The sequence below is a fragment of the Camelina sativa genome, chromosome 9 (genome assembly GCF_030686135.1).
Source record: "Camelina sativa cultivar CO46 ecotype springtype chromosome 9, ASM3068613v1".
Classification (NCBI taxonomy): Eukaryota; Viridiplantae; Streptophyta; class Magnoliopsida; order Brassicales; family Brassicaceae; genus Camelina; species Camelina sativa.
In genome coordinates this window covers 18,596,849-18,618,554 of record NC_141888.1, presented here as the reverse complement: position 1 = coordinate 18,618,554, position 21,706 = coordinate 18,596,849, and the positions used below count along the sequence as shown (strand labels likewise).

Genomic DNA, 21,706 nt, shown 5'->3' with positions numbered 1-21,706 from the left:
TGTCGATGCTGAGGAAGTTTCTTCACGAGGGGATCGGTTGTTGCCTAAGATTCTTGAGGATCTACAGCCTAACATGATCTTGGAGGCGAGAGCGTTGAGGGTGCTCCAGAGGAGAGTCAAGGAAGTTCGTAGGAAGAAGATTCCTTTGATGAGACTCCTATGGGACTGTGATGGTGTGGAGGAGCATACTTGGGAGCCGGAGGCGAGGATGAAGGCAAGGTTCAAGAAGTGGTTTGAGAAGCAGGCCATGACTGAGCTTGTCTAGCCTGGTTCCATTCGTAGTCCGTGGTTGGAGCAGAAATGGAGTATTCCAGCCCATCTCTCTTGTTACTTGGTCGCTTAGGGGTGGTTGGTTGTGCGACTAAGTACCAAGATGAGGTGGTGTTCGGGATATGAGTTTCCGTGAAGGCGCACTGCTAAAAGAGGAAAGTTTCTAAAAATAGAAGTTCCAGAAATGGAAAGTGTTAAGGTAGATCTAGTCAGGAGATACTCGTTGACATCAGACTTGTTTGCTCAAGGCCGTGTTTGCCCAACTCATGTGATACCAATAGCTCGATGGACTTTGTGGCCAGAGAGTGGGAGTGGTATGTTTGCTTCAGATGACGATCCGAGAGCGCGCTTTAGGGTGACGACCCAAGAGCAGCATTTTGAGACTCCCTGGATACCGTAGCTGTGAGCCGCGGCTCGGATGTGAGCCGGTATGTCTCGAGGGTTGCGACCTGAGAGCGGGGGGAGTGAGTGTGAGTGACTTCCTAGATCCCGTAGCTTAAGGTGGTTAGCCTGATAGCGAGCCGGCATGATTCGTTGGTTGCAACCACGGACAGGGGGAGCACTAAGTTGTGAGCAAAAAATGTCTAGGATGTGAGTATATTGACTAGATGAAGACCTCGAGGTGTGCGGCCTTTTGCGACAGTGGCACGGGAAACCTCGGCTGACGGTGTTCAGTCCGGCCGGAGGACGTGCGGGCCATGTTGACGGTGGCACGGAGGTCCTTGGCAGATTGACAGTGCTGCGGGATTTGAGGATAAATCCTTGTTGGTGGGTTGTAACATCCGCGAACCAAAAATTATACTTTTGGAGGGGGTGTCGATCGACACCAGTGGTGTATCGATCGACACCAGCAATCCTGGTTTTGACCGGTTTGTTTTAATTGCTGTTTGGTTCGGTTTGGTTCAATTAAAATCACTAAAACCAACATTTATAAGGAAAAAGTCGACTATTGTTTTGGGAAAGAGGGTTTTTGTCGCCGCTTAAGTGTTATAGAGAGAATAAGGAGACTTGTGAGTGTTCTTGAGTTTTGGAGAGATTGTTGGTGGTTTTTAGAGAGATTTGTTGCTGGGATTGCATCAGAAGCTTGCTAGGAGTGTGTGGTTGCTGGTTTTGATTCAGATTCTCCTGCAAAAGAGGTGAGTGCATGACCATGGCTTATCTAAGCTTGAGAATTCTATATTTTGTGATTTTTGAGTTTTTTGATTGATTCCTTGCTTGCTTGTGGTTGTTTTGGTGTTTCTACGTTCTTATGTGGCTTATGGATGAGTTTGGGATGATTGGGAAGCGTTGGGAAGCGGAGATCTGCATGAGAGCGTCGAGGAAGACGATAGTGTGTCGGTCGACACTAGTGCGAGGACGGCTCGGGAATCATTGGGAGTGTCGATCGACACCATGTGGAGGTGTCGGTCGACACAACTAGAGTTTTTGGGAGGTGTCGAGGAGGTGTCGGTCGACACCAGTTGGGGTGTCGGTTGACACCAGGTTGTTAGTGTCGATCGACACTGGTATGGTGTCGGTCGGCACCAACCTTTGTTGGTCGACGATTGCTTGTTTCCTGGTTTGATTGTTATTGTTTGATGATTGCTTGACATTGAATTATCAAATGCTTGTGTGTATAGCCCAGTAGATGGGAGGATTGCCTCATTAAATATTTATGATAATACTTACGTATCTCAATTGTTGTTTGTGGTGTGCAGGTAAAGGCAAAGTGTGATTATGAAATCAAGGAGGTGAGGAGGAGGATGTTCTAGAGGCTTGATTGATTGTGGTCGAGCTATTGGTAGGTTGCTAGAATTGAGTTGATAGAACATTATAGGATGTTGGAACTTGATTATTTCATTGCTGGTTTTGGTTATTTGACTTTGTTGCTTATTGGATTATTATTGTTGAGATTCTTATTGGTTTAATGGAACTGCTTCGCTATCCGCTGTTGTTGATTGTTGCTAGATTGTTAGTGGGTATGGGACCACTAAAGAATTAATATTATTATTATTTATAAAAAAAAAACAGAAAAAATTGTTTTAGATGTATATACAAATTAATTAAGAATTTGACCTTTTAGAATTAATTATTGTATTTACAACGTTATTATGTTAGATTTAAAAGAAGATAAATACCACAAAAATAAGTTTCTTTTCGGAAATTCTACGTCTAGTTTTATTTTCGAAACATACCACTAAAATTTATTAAAATTATAATTTTGGCGAGTTAGGAGTGTCACCTCGAAAGTTGCCTTGTAGCTGAAACCCTAAAGTTGTTTAATGAACTGATGAGGGAAAATCGTTATCATTGTTGGATTAAAGAATTGCCAAGATTCCTGCTTACTCACAACGATATCAATTTTAAACAATAGTTATTTCAAACTAAAGAAAAATGAACATAAAAAACAATTTATACAGAGATGACCTACTTTTAAGTTGATTTTTTAAAGACAAGTGCATGATTAAAAAAAAGAGGATAACAAAGACGGCCGTGCATAATTGTGGCGACATTATGAACTTGGGAAAATCAGAAAGAAGAGAGAAGTGATTAAATAAATATAACAAAGTTTCTAAATTTTGACTATAAATAGTTGACCACACCTACGAATTTAAACCATCAAAGTTTGAAGTTAATCCAAAAGAAAAACAAAAAGAACAAGTTTCAGCGAAGGCAAAGCAAAGAAGAAAAGAAATGGCAAAGAACCTCATCAACTCCGTCAGCTTTACTGTTCTCTTGGTTGTTCTCCTGATGGCTTCAACTTGTATAATATTAGTTTTACAAAGTTGATCTCATCTATATATTGTACTTTGCAGTTGCCTCTTAAGTATCTTCTGCTGACGAATTAATATGTCAACATCTAGGAATCCTTAATACTGAGGCTCAAACCTGTGGTGCTGGTGGATGTCTTACGGCCGCTTCACGTGTGTTCCTTGGCGAGTGCCCGTCGGCCCACGGCACAACAAATGCTCAATGTTGTACGTGTTGCGTAGCCACATACGGTAGTCCTCCAGTCTGCTGGGCGGTTGTTGAGGGAACTGACAGTCACTGCCACTGCTACAAAAAGGCTTAAAAATAACCTCATCATGTAATTACCAAGTGTGACTTTTGTTCCCTTTCGGTGTGAGGACATGCCATTTGCGTGTGTTTATGTTCAAGTTTCTTTTGCTTCCAAATAAAAAACATTAAGGGGAAAGCTTACCATTGCTTGCCCCCCTCTCAAATGTAATCTTATCTTCTGTGCACTTTTATTTTAATCATCATATATAATATAATCGTTTTGTATTTGTTTTCGTCAATCCATTCCCGCCTAACATTCTAAAACCGATTCCTAGAGATCAGAGAAAGAGAGTGAGAGAATATATTTAAGCTGAGAGCCTAGGAGAATTGCTCATAAGAACAAAACAAGAACAAAAGTTTCTTAACAATATTTTCTTCATATTCCCTTGGTTCTGAAGAAAAGAAACTAACTACTAAATTTACCACTAAGAAACGTACATGGATAGAGGTGGGTGATACAATCCCACTAATATAGGAGAAATAACAAAGCGATACCATAACCACATCTATTTTTTTTAACTTTACCCTAGTTGACACCGATTTACTTCGGTTATGAGCTCATCATAACTGTGGACGACTTTTCATTTAGGGGATGACTGGTTTCAAGCATGATAAAAAATTTTAAATGATTGATTTACTGGTTGAAGACGAATGTATTTGTGAAATATTTATAATTTTTTAATTAACAGGTATGTCGTAAGTGATTTATAGAAAAAAAAATGGTTCACCTCGAGTTTACGATAAGGTTATTGAATGACCGGTCAAACACTGCCACTGCAAGAAAAATGCTTGAAATAACCTTGTTATATAAGTACCAAGTGTGGCATTTGTGTGTATTTATGTTATGCCTCTCTCCCCCCCGCCCTCTCAAATGTAATATAATATCTCATGTTCTCTGAACTTTTATTCCAATTATGGAAAAAATAAACTCGCTTTGTATTTGTGTTCGTCAACCCATTCTCGCCTCACATTCAAAAACCGTTTATTAGATATATCGAATTTGTTAGTTAGGATATTCTCATATCTCATTGTATAATCATATATGTAAAGTTAGGATCCTCTAGATATCCTCCGATACGATACGATACACTACTCATGTATATATATGTTCGGTTGATCAATGGTAAAGGGCATCGAACCCTAATACACTTACATGGTATCAGCAGCCACACGATCTAGGGCTTCTCTCACCTAATCGTGCTTTCTCATCTTCTCTTCTTCTCTCGCTTTGTTCTTCTTGTCTTCTTCCTCTCTTTCTTCACAAGCTCTCTCTCTTCATCTCTCTCCTCCTCCCATGGCTGCCTCGACAAACTCTTCCAGATCTTCTGACAAACCTTTTGGTATCAGTCAGATCCGTGCGTACATTCCGATTGTCCTTGATATGGACAAGATGAACTACGACGTATGGAGAGAGCTATTCGAAACCCACTGCCTCACGTTTGGTGTTCTCGGTCATCTCAACGGCACCTCTGCTCCCACCACCGAACCAACTTGGAAAGAACGTGACGGCCTCGTTAAGATGTAGATCTATGGTACTATCACCGACTCTCTCGTGGAGACAATCCTGAAGCCCAAAGCCACTGCCTGCAAACTCTCGACGTCCTTGGAGAACCAGTTCCGTGATAACAAGGAGAACCGTGCACTGCAACTAGAGAACGACTTGCGTACTCTCACCATTGGCGACCTCTCTGTGCATGAGTATTGTCGTAAGTTGAAATCTTTGTCTGATCTTCTCGCTAACGTTGACGCTCCCATCTCCGATCGGGCTCTTGTCATGCATTGTCTCAATGGCCTTAATGACAAGTTTGACGGCATCCACAATGTCATCCGTCATCGTAACCCGTTCCCCACCTTTGCCATCACTCGTTCCATGCTTCAAGCGGAAGAAGATCGTCTCAAACAGCAGCTTCGTACTACCGTGACTCAAACCTCCACCGCCTCCTCCCCAACTGTTCTATACGCCGGTAACACCTCCACCACGACTTCTTCTCCTCATCAGCATCATCACACCAACAACACCCGCGGACACAACAACAAGCATCGGGGTGGTCGTAATGGTGGTCGTGGCAACCGTGGTGGTCGTGGTGGTGGTCGCTTCTTCAACTCGGGTCCTCCTTCTGGTTCCTATCATAACCCCGGTTATGGCTATCCTCCGTGGCATTACGGACCTCCGCAGTGGCCGCATCCGTACTACAATGGTGGCTATCCTCCGGTCACACCACCGCCTTCCCATGCTGTCTCTGCTCCCCATAGCAACAGCATTCTTGGTCCTTACTCTCCACGCCCTCAACACGAAGCTCACATGGTTCATGCTCCCGTCGCTCCAACCGTTCCCTCCACCATGATACCAACTGCTCTTGCTCAAGCATTCAACACCATGTCGCTTCAAGACCCGGCTGACGCGTCATGGTACATGGATAGCGCCGCTACTGAGCATATCACCGGACAACCAGGTACCCTTAATTCTGTTTTTAATTCGAGCATAACTCCCTCTGTGTTGGTCGGTAATGGTTCCTCTGTTCCTGTTACACAACTTGGCCATGGCACCTTATTTTCTCCCTCTCGTCCTCTTCATCTTAAAAACGTTCTTATTTGTCCCAACATTATTAAAAACCTTGTTTCTGTTCGACGGTTTGTCACTGATAATCAATGTACTGTAGAATTTGATCCTCTTGGTTTTTCTGTTAAGGATCTTCCAACCAGGATCCCAATACTCCAATGTGACAGTACCGGTCCCCTCTACTCGGTGACACCGTCGACTTCCTCACCTCCTCCGCTTGCTCTCACCACCAGTAGCTCACTTTGGCATCGTCGTTTTGGTCATCCGGGTAGCTCTGTTCAACGCTCTTTAAACTCTTTGGGTAGTTCTTTTAGTAATAAGGCCGACATGACGTCTTTGTGTCATGCGTGCCGTTTGGGTAAACACGTTCGTCTCCCTTTTCTCTCTTCTTCTACTATTGTTACTGAACCATTTCAAATTATTCACTCTGATATTTGGACCTCTCCTGTTCTAAGCCATAGTGGTTTCAAATATTATCTTTTATTTATGGATCATTATTCACATTTTATTTGGGTTTATCCATTACAAAAGAAAAGTGATACGTTTGGGAAGTTTCTTCATTTCTCAGCTTATGTTCGAACTCAGTTTCAAAAACCTATCCGGGCACTTCAGTGTGACAACGGTGGGGAGTACACCAGTCGCGCTTTTCTTGACTATTTGGCTACCACCGGCACTGAACTCCGCCTCTCTTGTCCACACACCTCCCAACAAAATGGCCGCTCCGAACGGATGCTTCGCACCATCAACAACTTGGTGCGCACACTTCTCATCCAAGCTCATATGCCTCCCTCTTTTTGGGCTGAAGCCCTCAACACAGCGGTTTACACTCTTAACCTTCTCCCCTCTTCTTCAATTAACAATTACATTCCCTTCACTCGTCTCTTTCATCTTCCTATAACTTACTCTCATCTTCGTGTTTTTGGTTGTCTATGTTATCCCAACACCACCTCTACCTCTTCTCACAAGCTTGCTCCAAGATCGACAGCTTGTATCTTTTTGGGCTACCCTTCCAACCATCGCGGCTACCGGTGTCTTGATCTTTCCACACGCAAAATTATTATCTCCCGTCATGTCACTTTCCTTGAAAATGTCTTCCCATTCTACACTCTACCAACCACTAAAAGCCTCCCGCCTTCTCCGTCCTTGCTTCCTCCACCATTAGCACCACCGTCATCGCTTCCCCCTCCTCTTGTCGTTCCTCCTCCACCTCCAGTGACAAATGCTGCCCCTACAACCTTAAATTCTTATCCGATGACAACACGGAGTAAGAACGGGATCACTAAACCCCGTACTCCGCTTTGTCTACATACAGACACCATCTCGCCTTTCCCTTTGTCTCACGTGCAAGCTGCAAAGGATCCTTACTGGAATCCAGCAATGGGGGAGGAATACCATGCTCTTATTAAACGCAGAACGTGGGACTTGGTCCCGCGTCCTAAGAACACTAACATTGTGCGTTCCATGTGGCTTTTTTGTCATAAGTTTAATGCAGATGGGAAGCTTTCTCGGTACAAAGCAAGACTGGTGGCTAACGGGAAATCACAACAACTTGGCATTGACTGCGAGGACACCTTCAGCCCGGTTGTTAAGCCAGCCACAATCCGTGCCGTCTTACATGTTGCTTTGGCGCGTAATTGGCCTCTTGGACAACTTGACGTCAAGAACGCGCTTCTCCATGGCGATCTGAAGGAGACTGTCTACATGCACCAACCACCCGGCTTCGTTGATCCAGCTAAGCCCAACCACGTCTGTTTACTCCGCCGCTCCCTGTATGGTCTTAAGCAAGCTCCACGTGCATGGTACACTCGGTTCGCTACGCTTGCCAAACGCATTGGTTTCACCCAAAGCCGCTCTGATTCCTCTTTGTTTGTTCTTCGACGTGGTACTCAAATGGCTTACCTCCTTCTCTACGTTGATGATATTGTCCTCACCTCTTCCACCATTGAGCTTCAACGCAACATTAGCAACGCCCTCGGCCGCGACTTGGAGCTCACAGATCTTGGTAAGCTTCATCACTTTCTTGGGATTGCAGTCACTTATAACGATGCAGGTCTCTTCCTTAGCCAACGCAACTATGCTGCGGATATCCTCCATCGCGCCTCCATGACAGCATGCAACCCAGCTCTAACTCCTGTCGACACCAATGCTAAGCTCGATACAGACACTAGCCCACCTTTTGTCGATCCATCTCTCTACCGAAGCTTAGCCGGTGCTCTCCAATACCTCACGTTTACTCGCCCTGATATCTCTTTCGCCGTTCAGCAAGTTTTCTTGTTCATGCATGATCCCCGTGAACACCACTTCACCGCACCGAAACGGAGACTTCGCTACGTCAAAGGCACGATCTCCCACAGGTTGCAGCTTCACAAGTCCAATATCACCGATCTTGTTGCGTATTCGGATGCAGACTGGGCTGGTTGCCCTTCCACTCGGCGTCCGACGTCCGGTTATTGTGTGTTTCTCGGTGATAGCCTCATTTCCTGGTCCTCCAAACGTCAACACACCGTTTCTCGCTCTAGTGCTGAAGCTGAATATCGCGGCGTGGCCAATGCGGTTGCTGAAACTAGCTGGCTCCGCAATCTGTTTCTTGAGCTAGGCAGTCCGCTAACCAAGGCAACGATAGTCTACTGCGACAACATCTCTGCAATCTATCTCTCCTCTAATCTTGTTCAACATCAGCGGACCAAACATGTTGAAATTGACCTCCATTTTGTCCAGGAACGGGTCTCCCTTGGTCAGGTCCGTATTCTCCATGTTCCCTCGGCAATGCAATACGTGGATATCTTCACCAAGGGACTGCCATCTCCATTGTTCACCGACTTTCGCTCCAGCCTGAACGTTCGGGAACCTCCGCTCAGACTGCGGGGGAGTGTTAGTTAGGATATTCTCATATCTCATTGTATAATCATATATGTAAAGTTAGGATCCTCTAGATATCCTCCGATACGATACGATACGCTACTCATATATATATATATGTTCGGTTGATCAATGGTAAAGGGCATCAAACCCTAATACACTTACAGAATTTTCTTATATAAAAGGCCATGCATTGCTTTTTTCAAACACAATTTTAAATAAAAATTACTTAAAGAGTGAAACGACCGCACCCGGATTTCCAATCCTCACACAAGATCCACGGGAAACAATCTCATCGGAACCCCATAATTCCGACGAGACAACCGGCGTAGAAATCGCTCCGTACAAAAGCTTCCCCAAATACACCAAACAACACCTCATCTAGTTACTGAGTCGCATAACTAACCACCCCCATCGACCAAGTAACAAGAGAGTTTGGCTGGAATATTTGATTCCGTCCAGCCACGGACAACACTTCCCCACAATTATTCCAACTCACTATCAACTCCTCTAGTGTCGAACGACACCTCCACCTGGTGTCGAACGTCACCCATCGCACCGCTTACGAACCAACACACACCGACGCTCACGGTATAACTTTCGTCAATATCTCCTCATCCAAACCTAACTCCAGCTGTCCTCCTAGGACCCAAACACACAACAACATGCTGGTGTCGACAGACACCACCTTGGTGTCGCTCGACACTCCTACTTTACCACAAAACCGTCTATACCAGACCACAATACAAACATTTGATTAAATCACAAACCAACCGTTCATTTCACAAACCCACCGTTGGATATGAAGCCTATAGCACCGCGAAGCTCTCTACCAAATTTCAGCCAAATCAGACTTTGTTTCATTCTCCAAACGTTGCCCCAAGTATGCCTCTCGGACCAGTTCGCGCTGTTCATCCGCAAGTGTTGGTGTCGGTCGACACCTTGATCTAGGCTTCTCCTTCAGCCCCTTTTGGCCGCAAATCCCCAACTCCCCATAAAACTCTTTTCCCATACGAATAATCACAAACAAAATAGCCTCACAAGATAACAACCAAGGAAAACAACCCATGGATTCTTCTCAATCCATCTTACCCATCAAAAATCTATCACAATCATTCCAAAACCCTATATAAGCCTAACATCAACCACTTACCTTGGTTTAGAGACAAAATCTGAGGAAGGAGCAACAGCTCACCACCAGTGCTCCCCTGTCCACCTCCACGCCACATCATCGCCACTCTCCTTCATTCCCATCCCCAAAACCATCTCCTCATCTCCCTAACCTCCCTAACCTCCAAGTATACCCAAAAACCTCTTCTCTTCTTTTAGACAAGAAAACGGCTTGGAAGGGAACCCCTCACATGAAGAGAGCGTTTTCCTTTTATAGGGAAAATTTAGGGTTTTTCTAAAACTGCTAAACCACATTAGACCAAAGATTAACCAGAACAGCAACCTTTAAACCATATGGTGTCGAGCGACACCTCCTATGTTTCGGTCGTCACCAACCTCTAAAACCGGAACTCGGTTCATGGGCGTTACAAAGAGAATTTAGTTCTTACCTTGTACTAAATCTCTTGAGAGTTTTCATAACAAGAAGCAGCTTTTTTGTAGTTCTTCTCGAACTACCCAGTTGATCTAGGTTTCGCATCGACACGCTTCACTAAGAGGTTTTGGTTTTAAAACTTTAAGAAAAATTCAAAACTAATGAAAAAATGCTCAGAACAATGTACTTCAATAACACCTAAACGAGTAAAAGAATATACTCACCCAAAATTACCAAAATACATGTAATATATTTAAAAATGTATACTTTGAACATTATTAATACTGTAAAATCATAAATAATATTAAAGAAATATAAGTTATAGTAAATAAAAAATATATATTTATAGTGAGAAATTAAAGTTAAATAATGATTATTATTTTAGAACTAAATGTGAATAGATTTAGGACTTGGTAATATATTATTTAAATTGTTTTATATTATTTATCACTTAAACTTAATTTGTATAATGCATAATATATTAATTTGTAGATATGTTTTGTTTTTGCTAAATAATATAGACATATTCAAAATTTTATAGTAATTTTATCCTTTGATGTATATACAAATTAATTAAAAATTTGATCTTTTAGAATTAATTATTGTATTTACAACGTTATTATGTTAGATTTAAAAGAAGATAAATACTACGAAAATAAGTTTCTTTTCGTAAATTCCATGTCTAATTTTATTTTCGAAACATAGCACTCAAATTTATTAAAATTATAATCTCGGCGAGTTAGGAGTGTCGCCATGAGTGTTGCCTTGTAGCTGAAACCCTAAAGTTATTTAATGAACTGATGAGGGAAAATCGTTATCATTGTTGGATTAAAGAATTGCCAAGATTCCTGCTTACTCACAACGATATCAATTTTAAACAATAGTTATTTCAAACTAAAGAAAAATGTACATAAAAAACAATTTATACAGAGATGACCTTCTTTTAAGTTGATTTTTTAAAGACAAGTGCATGATTAAAAAAAGAGGATAACAAAGACGGCCGTGCATAATTGTGGCGACATTATGAACTTGGGAAAATCAGAAAGAAGAGAGAAGTGATTAAACAAATATAAAAAAGTTGCAAAATTTTGACTATAAATAGATGACCACACCTACGAATTTAAACCATCGAAGTTTGCAGTTAATCCAAAAGAAAAACAAAAAGAACAAGTTTCAGCGAAGGCAAAGCAAAGAAGAAAAGAAATGGCAAAGAACCTCATCAACTCCGTCAGCTTTACTGTTCTCTTGGTTGTTCTCCTGATGGCTTCAACTGGTATAATATTAGTTTTACAAAGTTGATCTCATCTATATATTGTACTTTGCAGTTTCCTCTTAAGTATCTGCTGCTGAGGAATTAATATGTCAACATCTAGGAATCCTTAATACTGAGGCTCAAACCTGTGGTGCTGGTGGATGTCTTACGGCCGCTTCACGTGTGTTCCTTGGCGAGTGCCCGTCGGCCCACGGAACAACAAATGCTCAATGTTGTACGTGTTGCGTAGCCACATACGGTAGTCCTCCAGTCTGCTGGGCCGTTGTTGAGGGAACTGACAGTCACTGCCACTGCTACAAAAAGGCTTAAAAATAACCTCATCATGTAATTACCAAGTGTGACTTTTGTTCCCTTTCGGTGTGAGGACATGCCATTTGCGTGTGTTTATGTTCAAGTTTCTTTTGCTTCGAAATAAAAAACATTAAGGGGAAAGCTTACCATTGCATGCCCCCCTCTCAAATGTAATCTTATCTTCTGTGCACTTTTATTTTAATCATCATATATAATATAATCGTTTTGTATTTGTTTTCGTCAATCCATTCCCGCCTAACATTCTAAAAACGATTCCTAGAGATCAGAGAAAGAGAGTGAGAGAATATATTTAAGCTGAGAGCCAAGGAGAATTGCTCATAAGAACAAAACAAGAACAAAAGTTTCTTAACAATATTTTCTTCATATTCCCTTGGTTCTGAAGAAAAGAAACTAACTACTAAATTTAACACTAAGAAACATACATGGAGATGTGGGTGATACAATCCCACTAATATAGGAGAAATAACAAAGCAATACCATAACCACATCTATTTTTTTTAACTTTACCCTAGTTGATACCGGTTTACTTCGGTTATGAGCTCATCATGACTGTGGACGACTTTTCATTTAGGGGATGACTGGTTTCAAGCATGATAAAAAATTTTAAATGATTGATTTACTGGTTGAAGACGAATGTATTTGTGAAATATTTATAGTTTTTTAATTAACGGGTATGTCATAAGTGTTTTATAGAAAAAAAAAATGGTTCACCTCCAGTTTACGATAAGGTTAGTGAATGACCGGTCAAACACTGCCACTGCAAGAAAAATGCTTGAAATAACCTTGTTATATAAGTACCAAGTGTGGCATTTGTGTGTATTTATGTTATGTTCATGTTTCTTTTGCTTCCAAATAAAAGATGGAGGGCAAAAATTTTAAATGATTGATTTACTGGTTGAAGACGAATGTATTTGTGAAATATTTATAGTTTTTTAATTAACGGGTATGTCATAAGTGTTTTATAGAAAAAAAAAATGGTTCACCTCCAGTTTACGATAAGGTTAGTGAATGACCGGTCAAACACTGCCACTGCAAGAAAAATGCTTGAAATAACCTTGTTATATAAGTACCAAGTCTGGCATTTGTGTGTATTTATATTATGTTCATGTTTCTTTTGCTTCCAAATAAAAGATGGAGGGCAAAGCTAATCATTGCTTGCCTCTCCCCCCCCCTCTCAAATGTAATATAATATCTCATGTTCTCTGAACTTTTATTCCAATCATGGAAAAAATAAACTCGCTTTGTATTTGTGTTCGTCAACCCATTCTCGCCTCACATTCAAAAACCGTTTATTAGATATATCGAATTTTCTTATATAAAAGGCCGCATTGCTTTTTTCAAACACAATTTTAAATAAAAATTACTTAAAGAGTGAAACGACTGCACCCGGATTTCCAATCCTCACACAAGATTCACGGGAAACAATCTCATCGGAACCCCATAATTCCGACGAGACAACCGGCGTAGAAATCGCTCCGTAAAAAAGCTTCCCCAAATACACCAAACAACACCTCATCTAGTTACTGAGTCGCACAACTAACCACCCCTAGTGACCAAGTAACAAGAGAGTTTGGCTGGAATATTTGATTCCGTCCAGCCACGGACAACACTTCCCCACAATTATTCCAACTCACTATCAACTCCTCTAGTGTCGAACGACACCTCCACCTGGTGTCGAATGTCACCCATCGCACCGCTTACGAACCAACACACACCGACGCTCACGGTATAACTTCCGTCAATATCTCCTCTTCCAAACCTAACTCCAGCTGTCCTCCTAGGACCCAAACACACAACAACATGCTGGTGTCGACAGACACCACCTTGGTGTCGCTCGACACTCCTACTTTACCACAAAACCGTCTATACCAGACCACAATACAAACATTTGATTAAATCACAAACCAACCGTTCATTTGACAAACCCACCGTTGGATATGAAGCCTATAGCACCGCGAAGCTCTTTACCAAATTTCAGCCAAATCAGAATTTGTTTCATTCTCCAAACGTTGCCCCAGGTATGCCTCTCGGACCAGTTCGCGCTATTCATCCGCAAGTGTTGGTGTCGGTCGACACCATGATCTAGGCTTCTCCTTCAGCCCCTTTTGGCCGCAAATCCCCAACTCCCCATAAAACTCTTTTCCCATACGAATAATCACAAACAAAATAGCCTCACAAGATAACAACCAAGGAAAACAACCCATGGATTCTTCTCAATCCATCTTACCCATCAAAAATCTATCACAATCATTCCAAAACCCTATATAAGCCTAACATCAACCACTTACCTTGGTTTAGAGACGAAATCTGAGGAAGGAGCAACAGCTCACCACCACCAGTGCTCCCCTGTCCTCCTCCACGCCACATCATCGCCACTCTCCTTCATTCCTATCCCCAAAACCATCTCCTCATCTCCCTAACCTCCCTAACCTCCAAGTATACCCAAAAGCCTCTTCTCTTCTTTTAGACAGGAAAACGGCTGGGAAGGGAACCCCTCACATGAAGAGAGCGTTTTCCTTTTATAGGGAAAATTTAGGGTTTTTCTAAAACTGCTAAACCACATTAGACCAAAGATTAACCAGAACAGCAACCTTTAAACCATATGGTGTCGAGCGACACCCCCTATGTTTCGGTCGTCACCAACCTCTAAAACCGGAACTCGGTTCATGGGCGTTACAAAGAGAATTTAGTTCTTACCTTGTACTAAATCTCTTGAGAGTTATTATAACAAGAAGCAGCTTTTTTGTAGTTCTTCTCGAACTACCCAGTTGATCTAGGTTTCGCATCGACACGCTTCACTAAGAGGTTTTGGTTTTAAAACTTTAAGAAAAATTCAAAACTAATGAAAAAATGCTCAGAACAATGTACTTCAATAACACCTAAACGAGTAAGAGAATATACTCAACCCAAATTACCAAAATACATGTAATATATTTAAAAATGTATACTTTGAACATTATTAATACTGTAAAATCATAAATAAATATTAAAGAAATATAAGTTATAGTAAATAAAAAATATATATTTATAGTGAGAAATTAAAGTTAAATAATGATTGTTATTTTAGAACTAAATGTGAATAGATTTAGGACTTGGTAATATATTATTTAAATTGTTTTATATTATTTATCACTTAAACTTAATTTGTATAATGCATAATATATTAATTTGTAGATATGTTTTGTTTTTGCTAAATAATATAGACATATTCAAAATTTTATAGTAATTTTATCCTTTGATGTATATACAAATTAATTAAAAATTTGACCTTTTAGAATTAATTATTGTATTTACAACGTTATTATGTTAGATTTAAAAGAAGATAAATACCATGAAAATAAGTTTTTTTTCGTAAATTCCATGTCTAATTTTATTTTCGAAACATAACACTCAAATTTATTAAAATTATAATCTCGGCGAGTTAGGAGTGTCGCCATGAGTGTTGCCTTGTAGCTGAAACCCTAAAGTTATTTAATGAACTGATGAGGGAAAATCGTTATCATTGTTGGATTAAAGAATTGCCAAGATTCCTGCTTACTCACAACGATATCAATTTTAAACAATAGTTATTTCAAACTAAAGAAAAATGTACATAAAAAACAATTTATACAGAGATGACCTTCTTTTAAGTTGATTTTTTAAAGACAAGTGCATGATTAAAAAAAGAGGATAACAAAGACGGCCGTGCATAATTGTGGCGACATTATGAACTTGGGAAAATCAGAAAGAAGAGAGAAGTGATTAAACAAATATAAAAAAGTTGCAAAATTTTGACTATAAATAGATGACCACACCTACGAATTTAAACCATCGAAGTTTGAAGTTAATCCAAAAGAAAAACAAAAAGAACAAGTTTCAGCGAAGGCAAAGCAAAGAAGAAAAGAAATGGCAAAGAACCTCATCAACTCCGTCAGCTTTACTGTTCTCTTGGTTGTTCTCCTGATGGCTTCAACTGGTATAATATTAGTTTTACAAAGTTGATCTCATCTATATATTGTACTTTGCAGTTGCCTCTTAAGTATCTGCTGCTGAGGAATTAATATGTCAACATCTAGGAATCCTTAATACTGAGGCTCAAACCTGTGGTGCTGGTGGATGTCTTACGGCCGCTTCACGTGTCTTCCTTGGCGAGTGCCCGTCGGCCCACGGAACAACAAATGCTCAATGTTGTACGTGTTGCGTAGCCACATACGGTAGTCCTCCAGTCTGCTGGGCGGTTGTTGAGGGAACTGACAGTCACTGCCACTGCTACAAAAAGGCTTAAAAATAACCTCATCATGTAATTACCAAGTGTGACTTTTGTTCCCTTTCGGTGTGAGGACATGCCATTTGCGTGTGTTTATGTTCAAGTTTCTTTTGCTTCGAAATAAAAAACATTAAGGGGAAAGCTTACCATTGCATGCCCCCCTCTCAAATGTAATCTTATCTTCTGTGCACTTTTATTTTAATCATCATATATAATATAATCGTTTTGTATTTGTTTTCGTCAATCCATTCCCGCCTAACATTCTAAAAACGATTCCTAGAGATCAGAGAAGAGAGTGAGAGAATATATTTAAGCTGAGAGCCAAGGAGAATTGCTTATAAGAACAAAACAAGAACAAAAGTTTCTTAACAATATTTTCTTCATATTCCCTTGGTTCTGAAGAAAAGAAACTAACTACTAAATTTAACACTAAGAAACGTACATGGAGATGTGGGTGATACAATCCCACTAATATAGGAGAAATAACAAAGCAATACCATAACCACATCTATTTTTTTTAACTTTACCCTAGTTGATACCGGTTTACTTCGGTTATGAGCTCATCATGACTGTGGACGACTTTTCATTTAGGGGATGACTGGTTTCAAGCATGATAAAAAATTTTAAATGATTGATTTACTGGTTGAAGACGAATGTATTTGTGAAATATTTATAGTTTTTTAATTAACGGGTATGTCATAAGTGTTTTATAGAAAAAAAAAATGGTTCACCTCCAGTTTACGATAAGGTTAGTGAATGACCGGTCAAACACTGCCACTGCAAGAAAAATGCTTGAAATAACCTTGTTATATAAGTACCAAGTGTGGCATTTGTGTGTATTTATGTTATGTTCATGTTTCTTTTGCTTCCAAATAAAAGATGGAGGGCAAAAATTTTAAATGATTGATTTACTGGTTGAAGACGAATGTATTTGTGAAATATTTATAGTTTTTTAATTAACGGGTATGTCATAAGTGTTTTATAGAAAAAAAAATGGTTCACCTCCAGTTTACGATAAGGTTAGTGAATGACCGGTCAAACACTGCCACTGCAAGAAAAATGCTTGAAATAACCTTGTTATATAAGTACTAAGTGTGGCATTTGTGTGTATTTATATTATGTTCATGTTTCTTTTGCTTCCAAATAAAAGATGGAGGGCAAAGCTAATCATTGCTTGCCTCTCCCCCCCCTCTCAAATGTAATATAATATCTCATGTTCTCTGAACTTTTATTCCAATCATGGAAAAAATAAACTCGCTTTGTATTTGTGTTCGTCAACCCATTCTCGCCTCACATTCAAAAACCGTTTATTAGATATATCGAATTTTCTTATATAAAAGGCCGCATTGCTTTTTTCAAACACAATTTTAAATAAAAATTACTTAAAGAGTGAAACGACTGCACCCGGATTTCCAATCCTCACACAAGATCCACGGGAAACAATCTCATCGGAACCCCATAATTCCGACGAGACAACCGGCGTAGAAATCGCTCCGTAGAAAAGCTTCCCCAAATACACCAAACAACACCTCATCTAGTTACTGAGTCGCACAACTAATCACCCCTAGCGACCAAGTAACAAGAGAGTTTGGCTGGAATATTTGATTCCGTCCAGCCACGGACAACACTTACCCACAATTATTCCAACTCACTATCAACTCCTCTAGTGTCGAACGACACCTCCACCTGGTGTCGAACGTCACCCATCGCACCGCTTACGAACCAACACACACCGACGCTCACGGTATAACTTCCGTCAATATCTCCTCTTCCAAACCTAACTCCAGCTGTCCTCCTAGGACCCAAACACACAACAACATGCTGGTGTCGCTCAACACTCCTACTTTACCACAAAACCGTCTATACCAGACCACAATACAAACATTTGATTAAATCACAAACCAACCGTTCATTTGACAAACCCACCGTTGGATATGAAGCCTATAGCACCGCGAAGCTCTTTACCAAATTTCAGCCAAATCAGAATTTGTTTCATTCTCCAAACGTTGCCCCAGGTATGCCTCTCGGACCAGTTCGCGCTGTTCATCCACAAGTGTTGGTGTCGGTCGACACCATGATCTAGGCTTCTCCTTCAGCCCCTTTTGGCCGCAAATCCCCAACTCCCCATAAAACTCTTTTCCCATACGAATAATCACAAACAAAATAGCCTCACAAGATAACAACCAAGGAAAACAACCCATGGATTCTTCTCAATCCATCTTACCCATCAAAAATCTATCACAATCATTCCAAAACCCTATATAAGCCTAACATCAACCACTTACCTTGGTTTAGAGACGAAATCTGAGGAAGGAGCAACAGCTCACCACCACCAGTGCTCCCCTGTCCTCCTCCACGCCACATCATCGCCACTCTCCTTCATTCCTATCCCCAAAACCATCTCCTCATCTCCCTAACCTCCCTAACCTCCAAGTATACCCAAAAGCCTCTTCTCTTCTTTTAGACAGGAAAACGGCTGGGAAGGGAACCCCTCACATGAAGAGAGCGTTTTCCTTTTATAGGGAAAATTTAGGGTTTTTCTAAAACTGCTAAACCACATTAGACCAAAGATTAACCAGAACAGCAACCTTTAAACCATATGGTGTCGAGCGACACCCCCTATGTTTCGGTCGTCACCAACCTCTAAAACCGGAACTCGGTTCATGGGCGTTACAAAGAGAATTTAGTTCTTACCTTGTACTAAATCTCTTGAGAGTTATTATAACAAGAAGCAGCTTTTTTGTAGTTCTTCTCGAACTACCCAGTTGATCTAGGTTTCGCATCGACACGCTTCACTAAGAGGTTTTGGTTTTAAAACTTTAAGAAAAATTCAAAACTAATGAAAAAATGCTCAGAACAATGTACTTCAATAACACCTAAACGAGTAAGAGAATATACTCAACCCAAATTACCAAAATACATGTAATATATTTAAAAATGTATACTTTGAACATTATTAATACTGTAAAATCATAAATAAATATTAAAGAAATATAAGTTATAGTAAATAAAAAATATATATTTATAGTGAGAAATTAAAGTTAAATAATGATTGTTATTTTAGAACTAAATGTGAATAGATTTAGGACTTGGTAATATATTATTTAAATTGTTTTATATTATTTATCACTTAAGCTTAATTTGTATAATGCATAATTTATTAATTTGTAGATATGTTTTGTTTTTGCTAAATAATATAGACATATTCCAAATTTTAAAGTAATTTTATCCTTTGATGTATATACAAATTAATTAAAAATTTGACCTTTTAGAATTAATTATTGTATTTACAATGTTATTATGTTAGATTTAAAAGAAGATAAATACCACAAAAATAAGTTTCTTTTCGTAAATTTCATGTCTAGTTTTATTTTTGAAACATACCACTAAAATTTATTAAAATTATAATCTCGGAGAGTTAGGAGTGTCGCCATGAGTGTTGCCTTCTAGCTGAAACCCTAAAGTTATTTAATGAACTGATGAGGGAAAATCGTTATCATTGTGTGATTAAAGAATTGCCAAGATTCCTGCTTACTCACAACGATATCAATTTTAAACAATAGTTATTTCAAACTAAAGAAAAATGAACATAAAAAACAATTTATACAGAGATGACCTTCTTTTAAGTTGATTTTTTAAAGACAAGTGCATTATTAAAAAAAGAGGATAACAAAGACGGCCGTGCATAATTGTGGCGACATTATGAACTTGGGAAAATCAGAAAGAAGAGAGAAGTGAGTAAACAAATATAACAAAGTTGCAAAATTTTGACTATAAATAGATGACCACACCTACGAATTTAAACCATCAAAGTTTGAAGTTAATCCAAAAGAAAAACAAAAAGACCAAGTTTCAGCGAAGGCAAAGCAAAGAAGAAAAGAAATGGCAAAGAACCTCATCAACTCCGTCAGCTTTACTGTTCTCTTGGTTGTTCTCCTGATGGCTTCAACTGGTATACTATTAGTTTTACAAAGTTGATCTCATCTATATATTGTACTTTGCAGTTGCCTCTTAAGTATCTTCTGCTGATGAATTAATATGTCAACATCTAGGAATCCTTAATACTGAGGCTCAAACCTGTGGTGCTGGTGGATGTCTTACGGCCGCTTCACGGGTGTTCCTTGGCGAGTGCCCGTCGGCCCACGGAACAACAAATGCTCAATGTTGTACGTGTTGCGTAGCCACATACGGTAGTCCTCCAGTCTGCTGGGCGGTTGTTGAGGGAACTGACAGTCACTGCCACTGCTACAAAAAGGCTTAAAAATAACCTCATCATGTAATTACCAAGTGTGACTTTTGTTCCCTTTCGGTGTGAGGACATGCCATTTGCGTGTGTTTATGTTCATGTTTCTTTTGCTTCCAAATAAAAAACACTAAGGGCAAAGCTTACCATTGCTTGCCCCCCTCTCAAATGTAATTTTATCTTCTGTGCACTTTTATTTTAATCATCATATATAAGATAATCGTTTTGTATTTGTGTTCGTCAATCCATTCCCGCCTAACATTCTAAAACCGATTCCTAGAGATCAGAGAAAGAGAGTGAGAGAATATATATAAGCTGAGAGCCAAGGAGAATTGCTCATAAGACCAAAACAAGAACAAAAGTTTCTTAACAATACTTTCTTCATATTCTCTTGGTTCTGAAGAAAAGAAACTAACTACTAAATTTACCACTAAGAAACGTACATGGAGATGTGGGTGATACAATCCCACTAATATAGGAGAAATAACAAAGCAATACCATAACCACATCTATTTTTTTAACTTTACCCTAGTTGACACCGGTTTACTTCGGTTATGAGCTCATCATGACTGTGGACGACTTTTCATTTAGGGGATGACTAGTTTCAAGCATGATAAAAAATTTAAATAATTGATTTACTGGTTGAAGACGAATGTATTTTTGAAATATTTATAATTTTTTAATTAACAGGTATGTCGTAAGTGTTTTACAGAAAACAAATGGCACACCTCAAGTTTGTGATAAGGTTATTGAATGACCGGACAAACACTGCCACTGCAAAAATGGTTCACCTCCAGTTTGCGATAAGTTTATAGAAAAAAATGGTTCACCTCCATTTGAGAATGTATTTATGTTATGTTCATGTTTCTTTTGCTTCCAAATAAAAGATGGAGGGCAAAGCTAATCATTGCTTGCTTCCAAATATCTCATGTTCTCTGAAGTTTTATTCCAATCATGGAAAAAATAAACTCGCTTTGTATTTGTGTTCGTCACCCCATTCTCGCCTCACATTCGAAAACCGTTTATTAGATATATAGAATTTTCTTATATAAAAGGCCATGCATTGCTTCTTTCAAACACAGATTCAAATAAGAATTACTTAAAGAGCATTTTGTTCTTTCCTTATACTAAATCTCTTGAGAGTTTTTATAACAAGAAGCAGCTTTTTTGTAGTTCTTCTCGAACTACCCAGTTGATCTAGGTTTCACATCGACACGCTTCACTAAGAGGATTTGGTTTTTAAAATTTAAGAAAAATTCAAAACTAATGAAAAAATACTCAGAACAATCTTCTTCAATAACACCTACACGAGTAAAAGAGTATTTTACTCACCCAAAATTACCAAAATACATGTAATATAT

The 21,706-nt window shown here is 39.5% G+C and overlaps 3 protein-coding genes and 1 long non-coding RNA gene across 4 annotated transcripts; all 4 read left to right on the top strand.

Moving 5' to 3' along the window:
• The first annotated feature begins 2,866 nt into the window (after window positions 1-2,866).
• LOC104710965 (uncharacterized) lies at window positions 2,867-3,534 on the top strand. The gene is made up of 2 exons (XR_755159.2): window positions 2,867-2,988; window positions 3,114-3,534. It is a non-coding gene; the product is annotated as an uncharacterized LOC104710965 (long non-coding RNA).
• A 7,865-nt stretch (window positions 3,535-11,399) lies between these two features.
• LOC147938284 (defensin-like protein 206) lies at window positions 11,400-12,065 on the top strand. The gene is made up of 2 exons (XM_087464205.1): window positions 11,400-11,544; window positions 11,645-12,065. The coding sequence occupies exons 1-2, from the start codon at window positions 11,475-11,477 to the stop codon at window positions 11,851-11,853; spliced, it is 279 nt and encodes a 92-aa protein (XP_087320331.1). The 5' UTR covers window positions 11,400-11,474; the 3' UTR covers window positions 11,854-12,065.
• A 3,601-nt stretch (window positions 12,066-15,666) lies between these two features.
• Window positions 15,667-16,332, top strand: LOC147938283 (defensin-like protein 206). The gene is made up of 2 exons (XM_087464204.1): window positions 15,667-15,811; window positions 15,912-16,332. Exons 1-2 carry the CDS (start codon window positions 15,742-15,744, stop codon window positions 16,118-16,120), a joined length of 279 nt encoding a protein of 92 aa, XP_087320330.1. The 5' UTR covers window positions 15,667-15,741; the 3' UTR covers window positions 16,121-16,332.
• A 3,532-nt stretch (window positions 16,333-19,864) lies between these two features.
• Window positions 19,865-20,575, top strand: LOC147938282 (defensin-like protein 206). The gene is made up of 2 exons (XM_087467666.1): window positions 19,865-20,054; window positions 20,155-20,575. Exons 1-2 carry the CDS (start codon window positions 19,985-19,987, stop codon window positions 20,361-20,363), a joined length of 279 nt encoding a protein of 92 aa, XP_087323792.1. The 5' UTR covers window positions 19,865-19,984; the 3' UTR covers window positions 20,364-20,575.
• The last annotated feature ends 1,131 nt before the right edge of the window (window positions 20,576-21,706 follow it).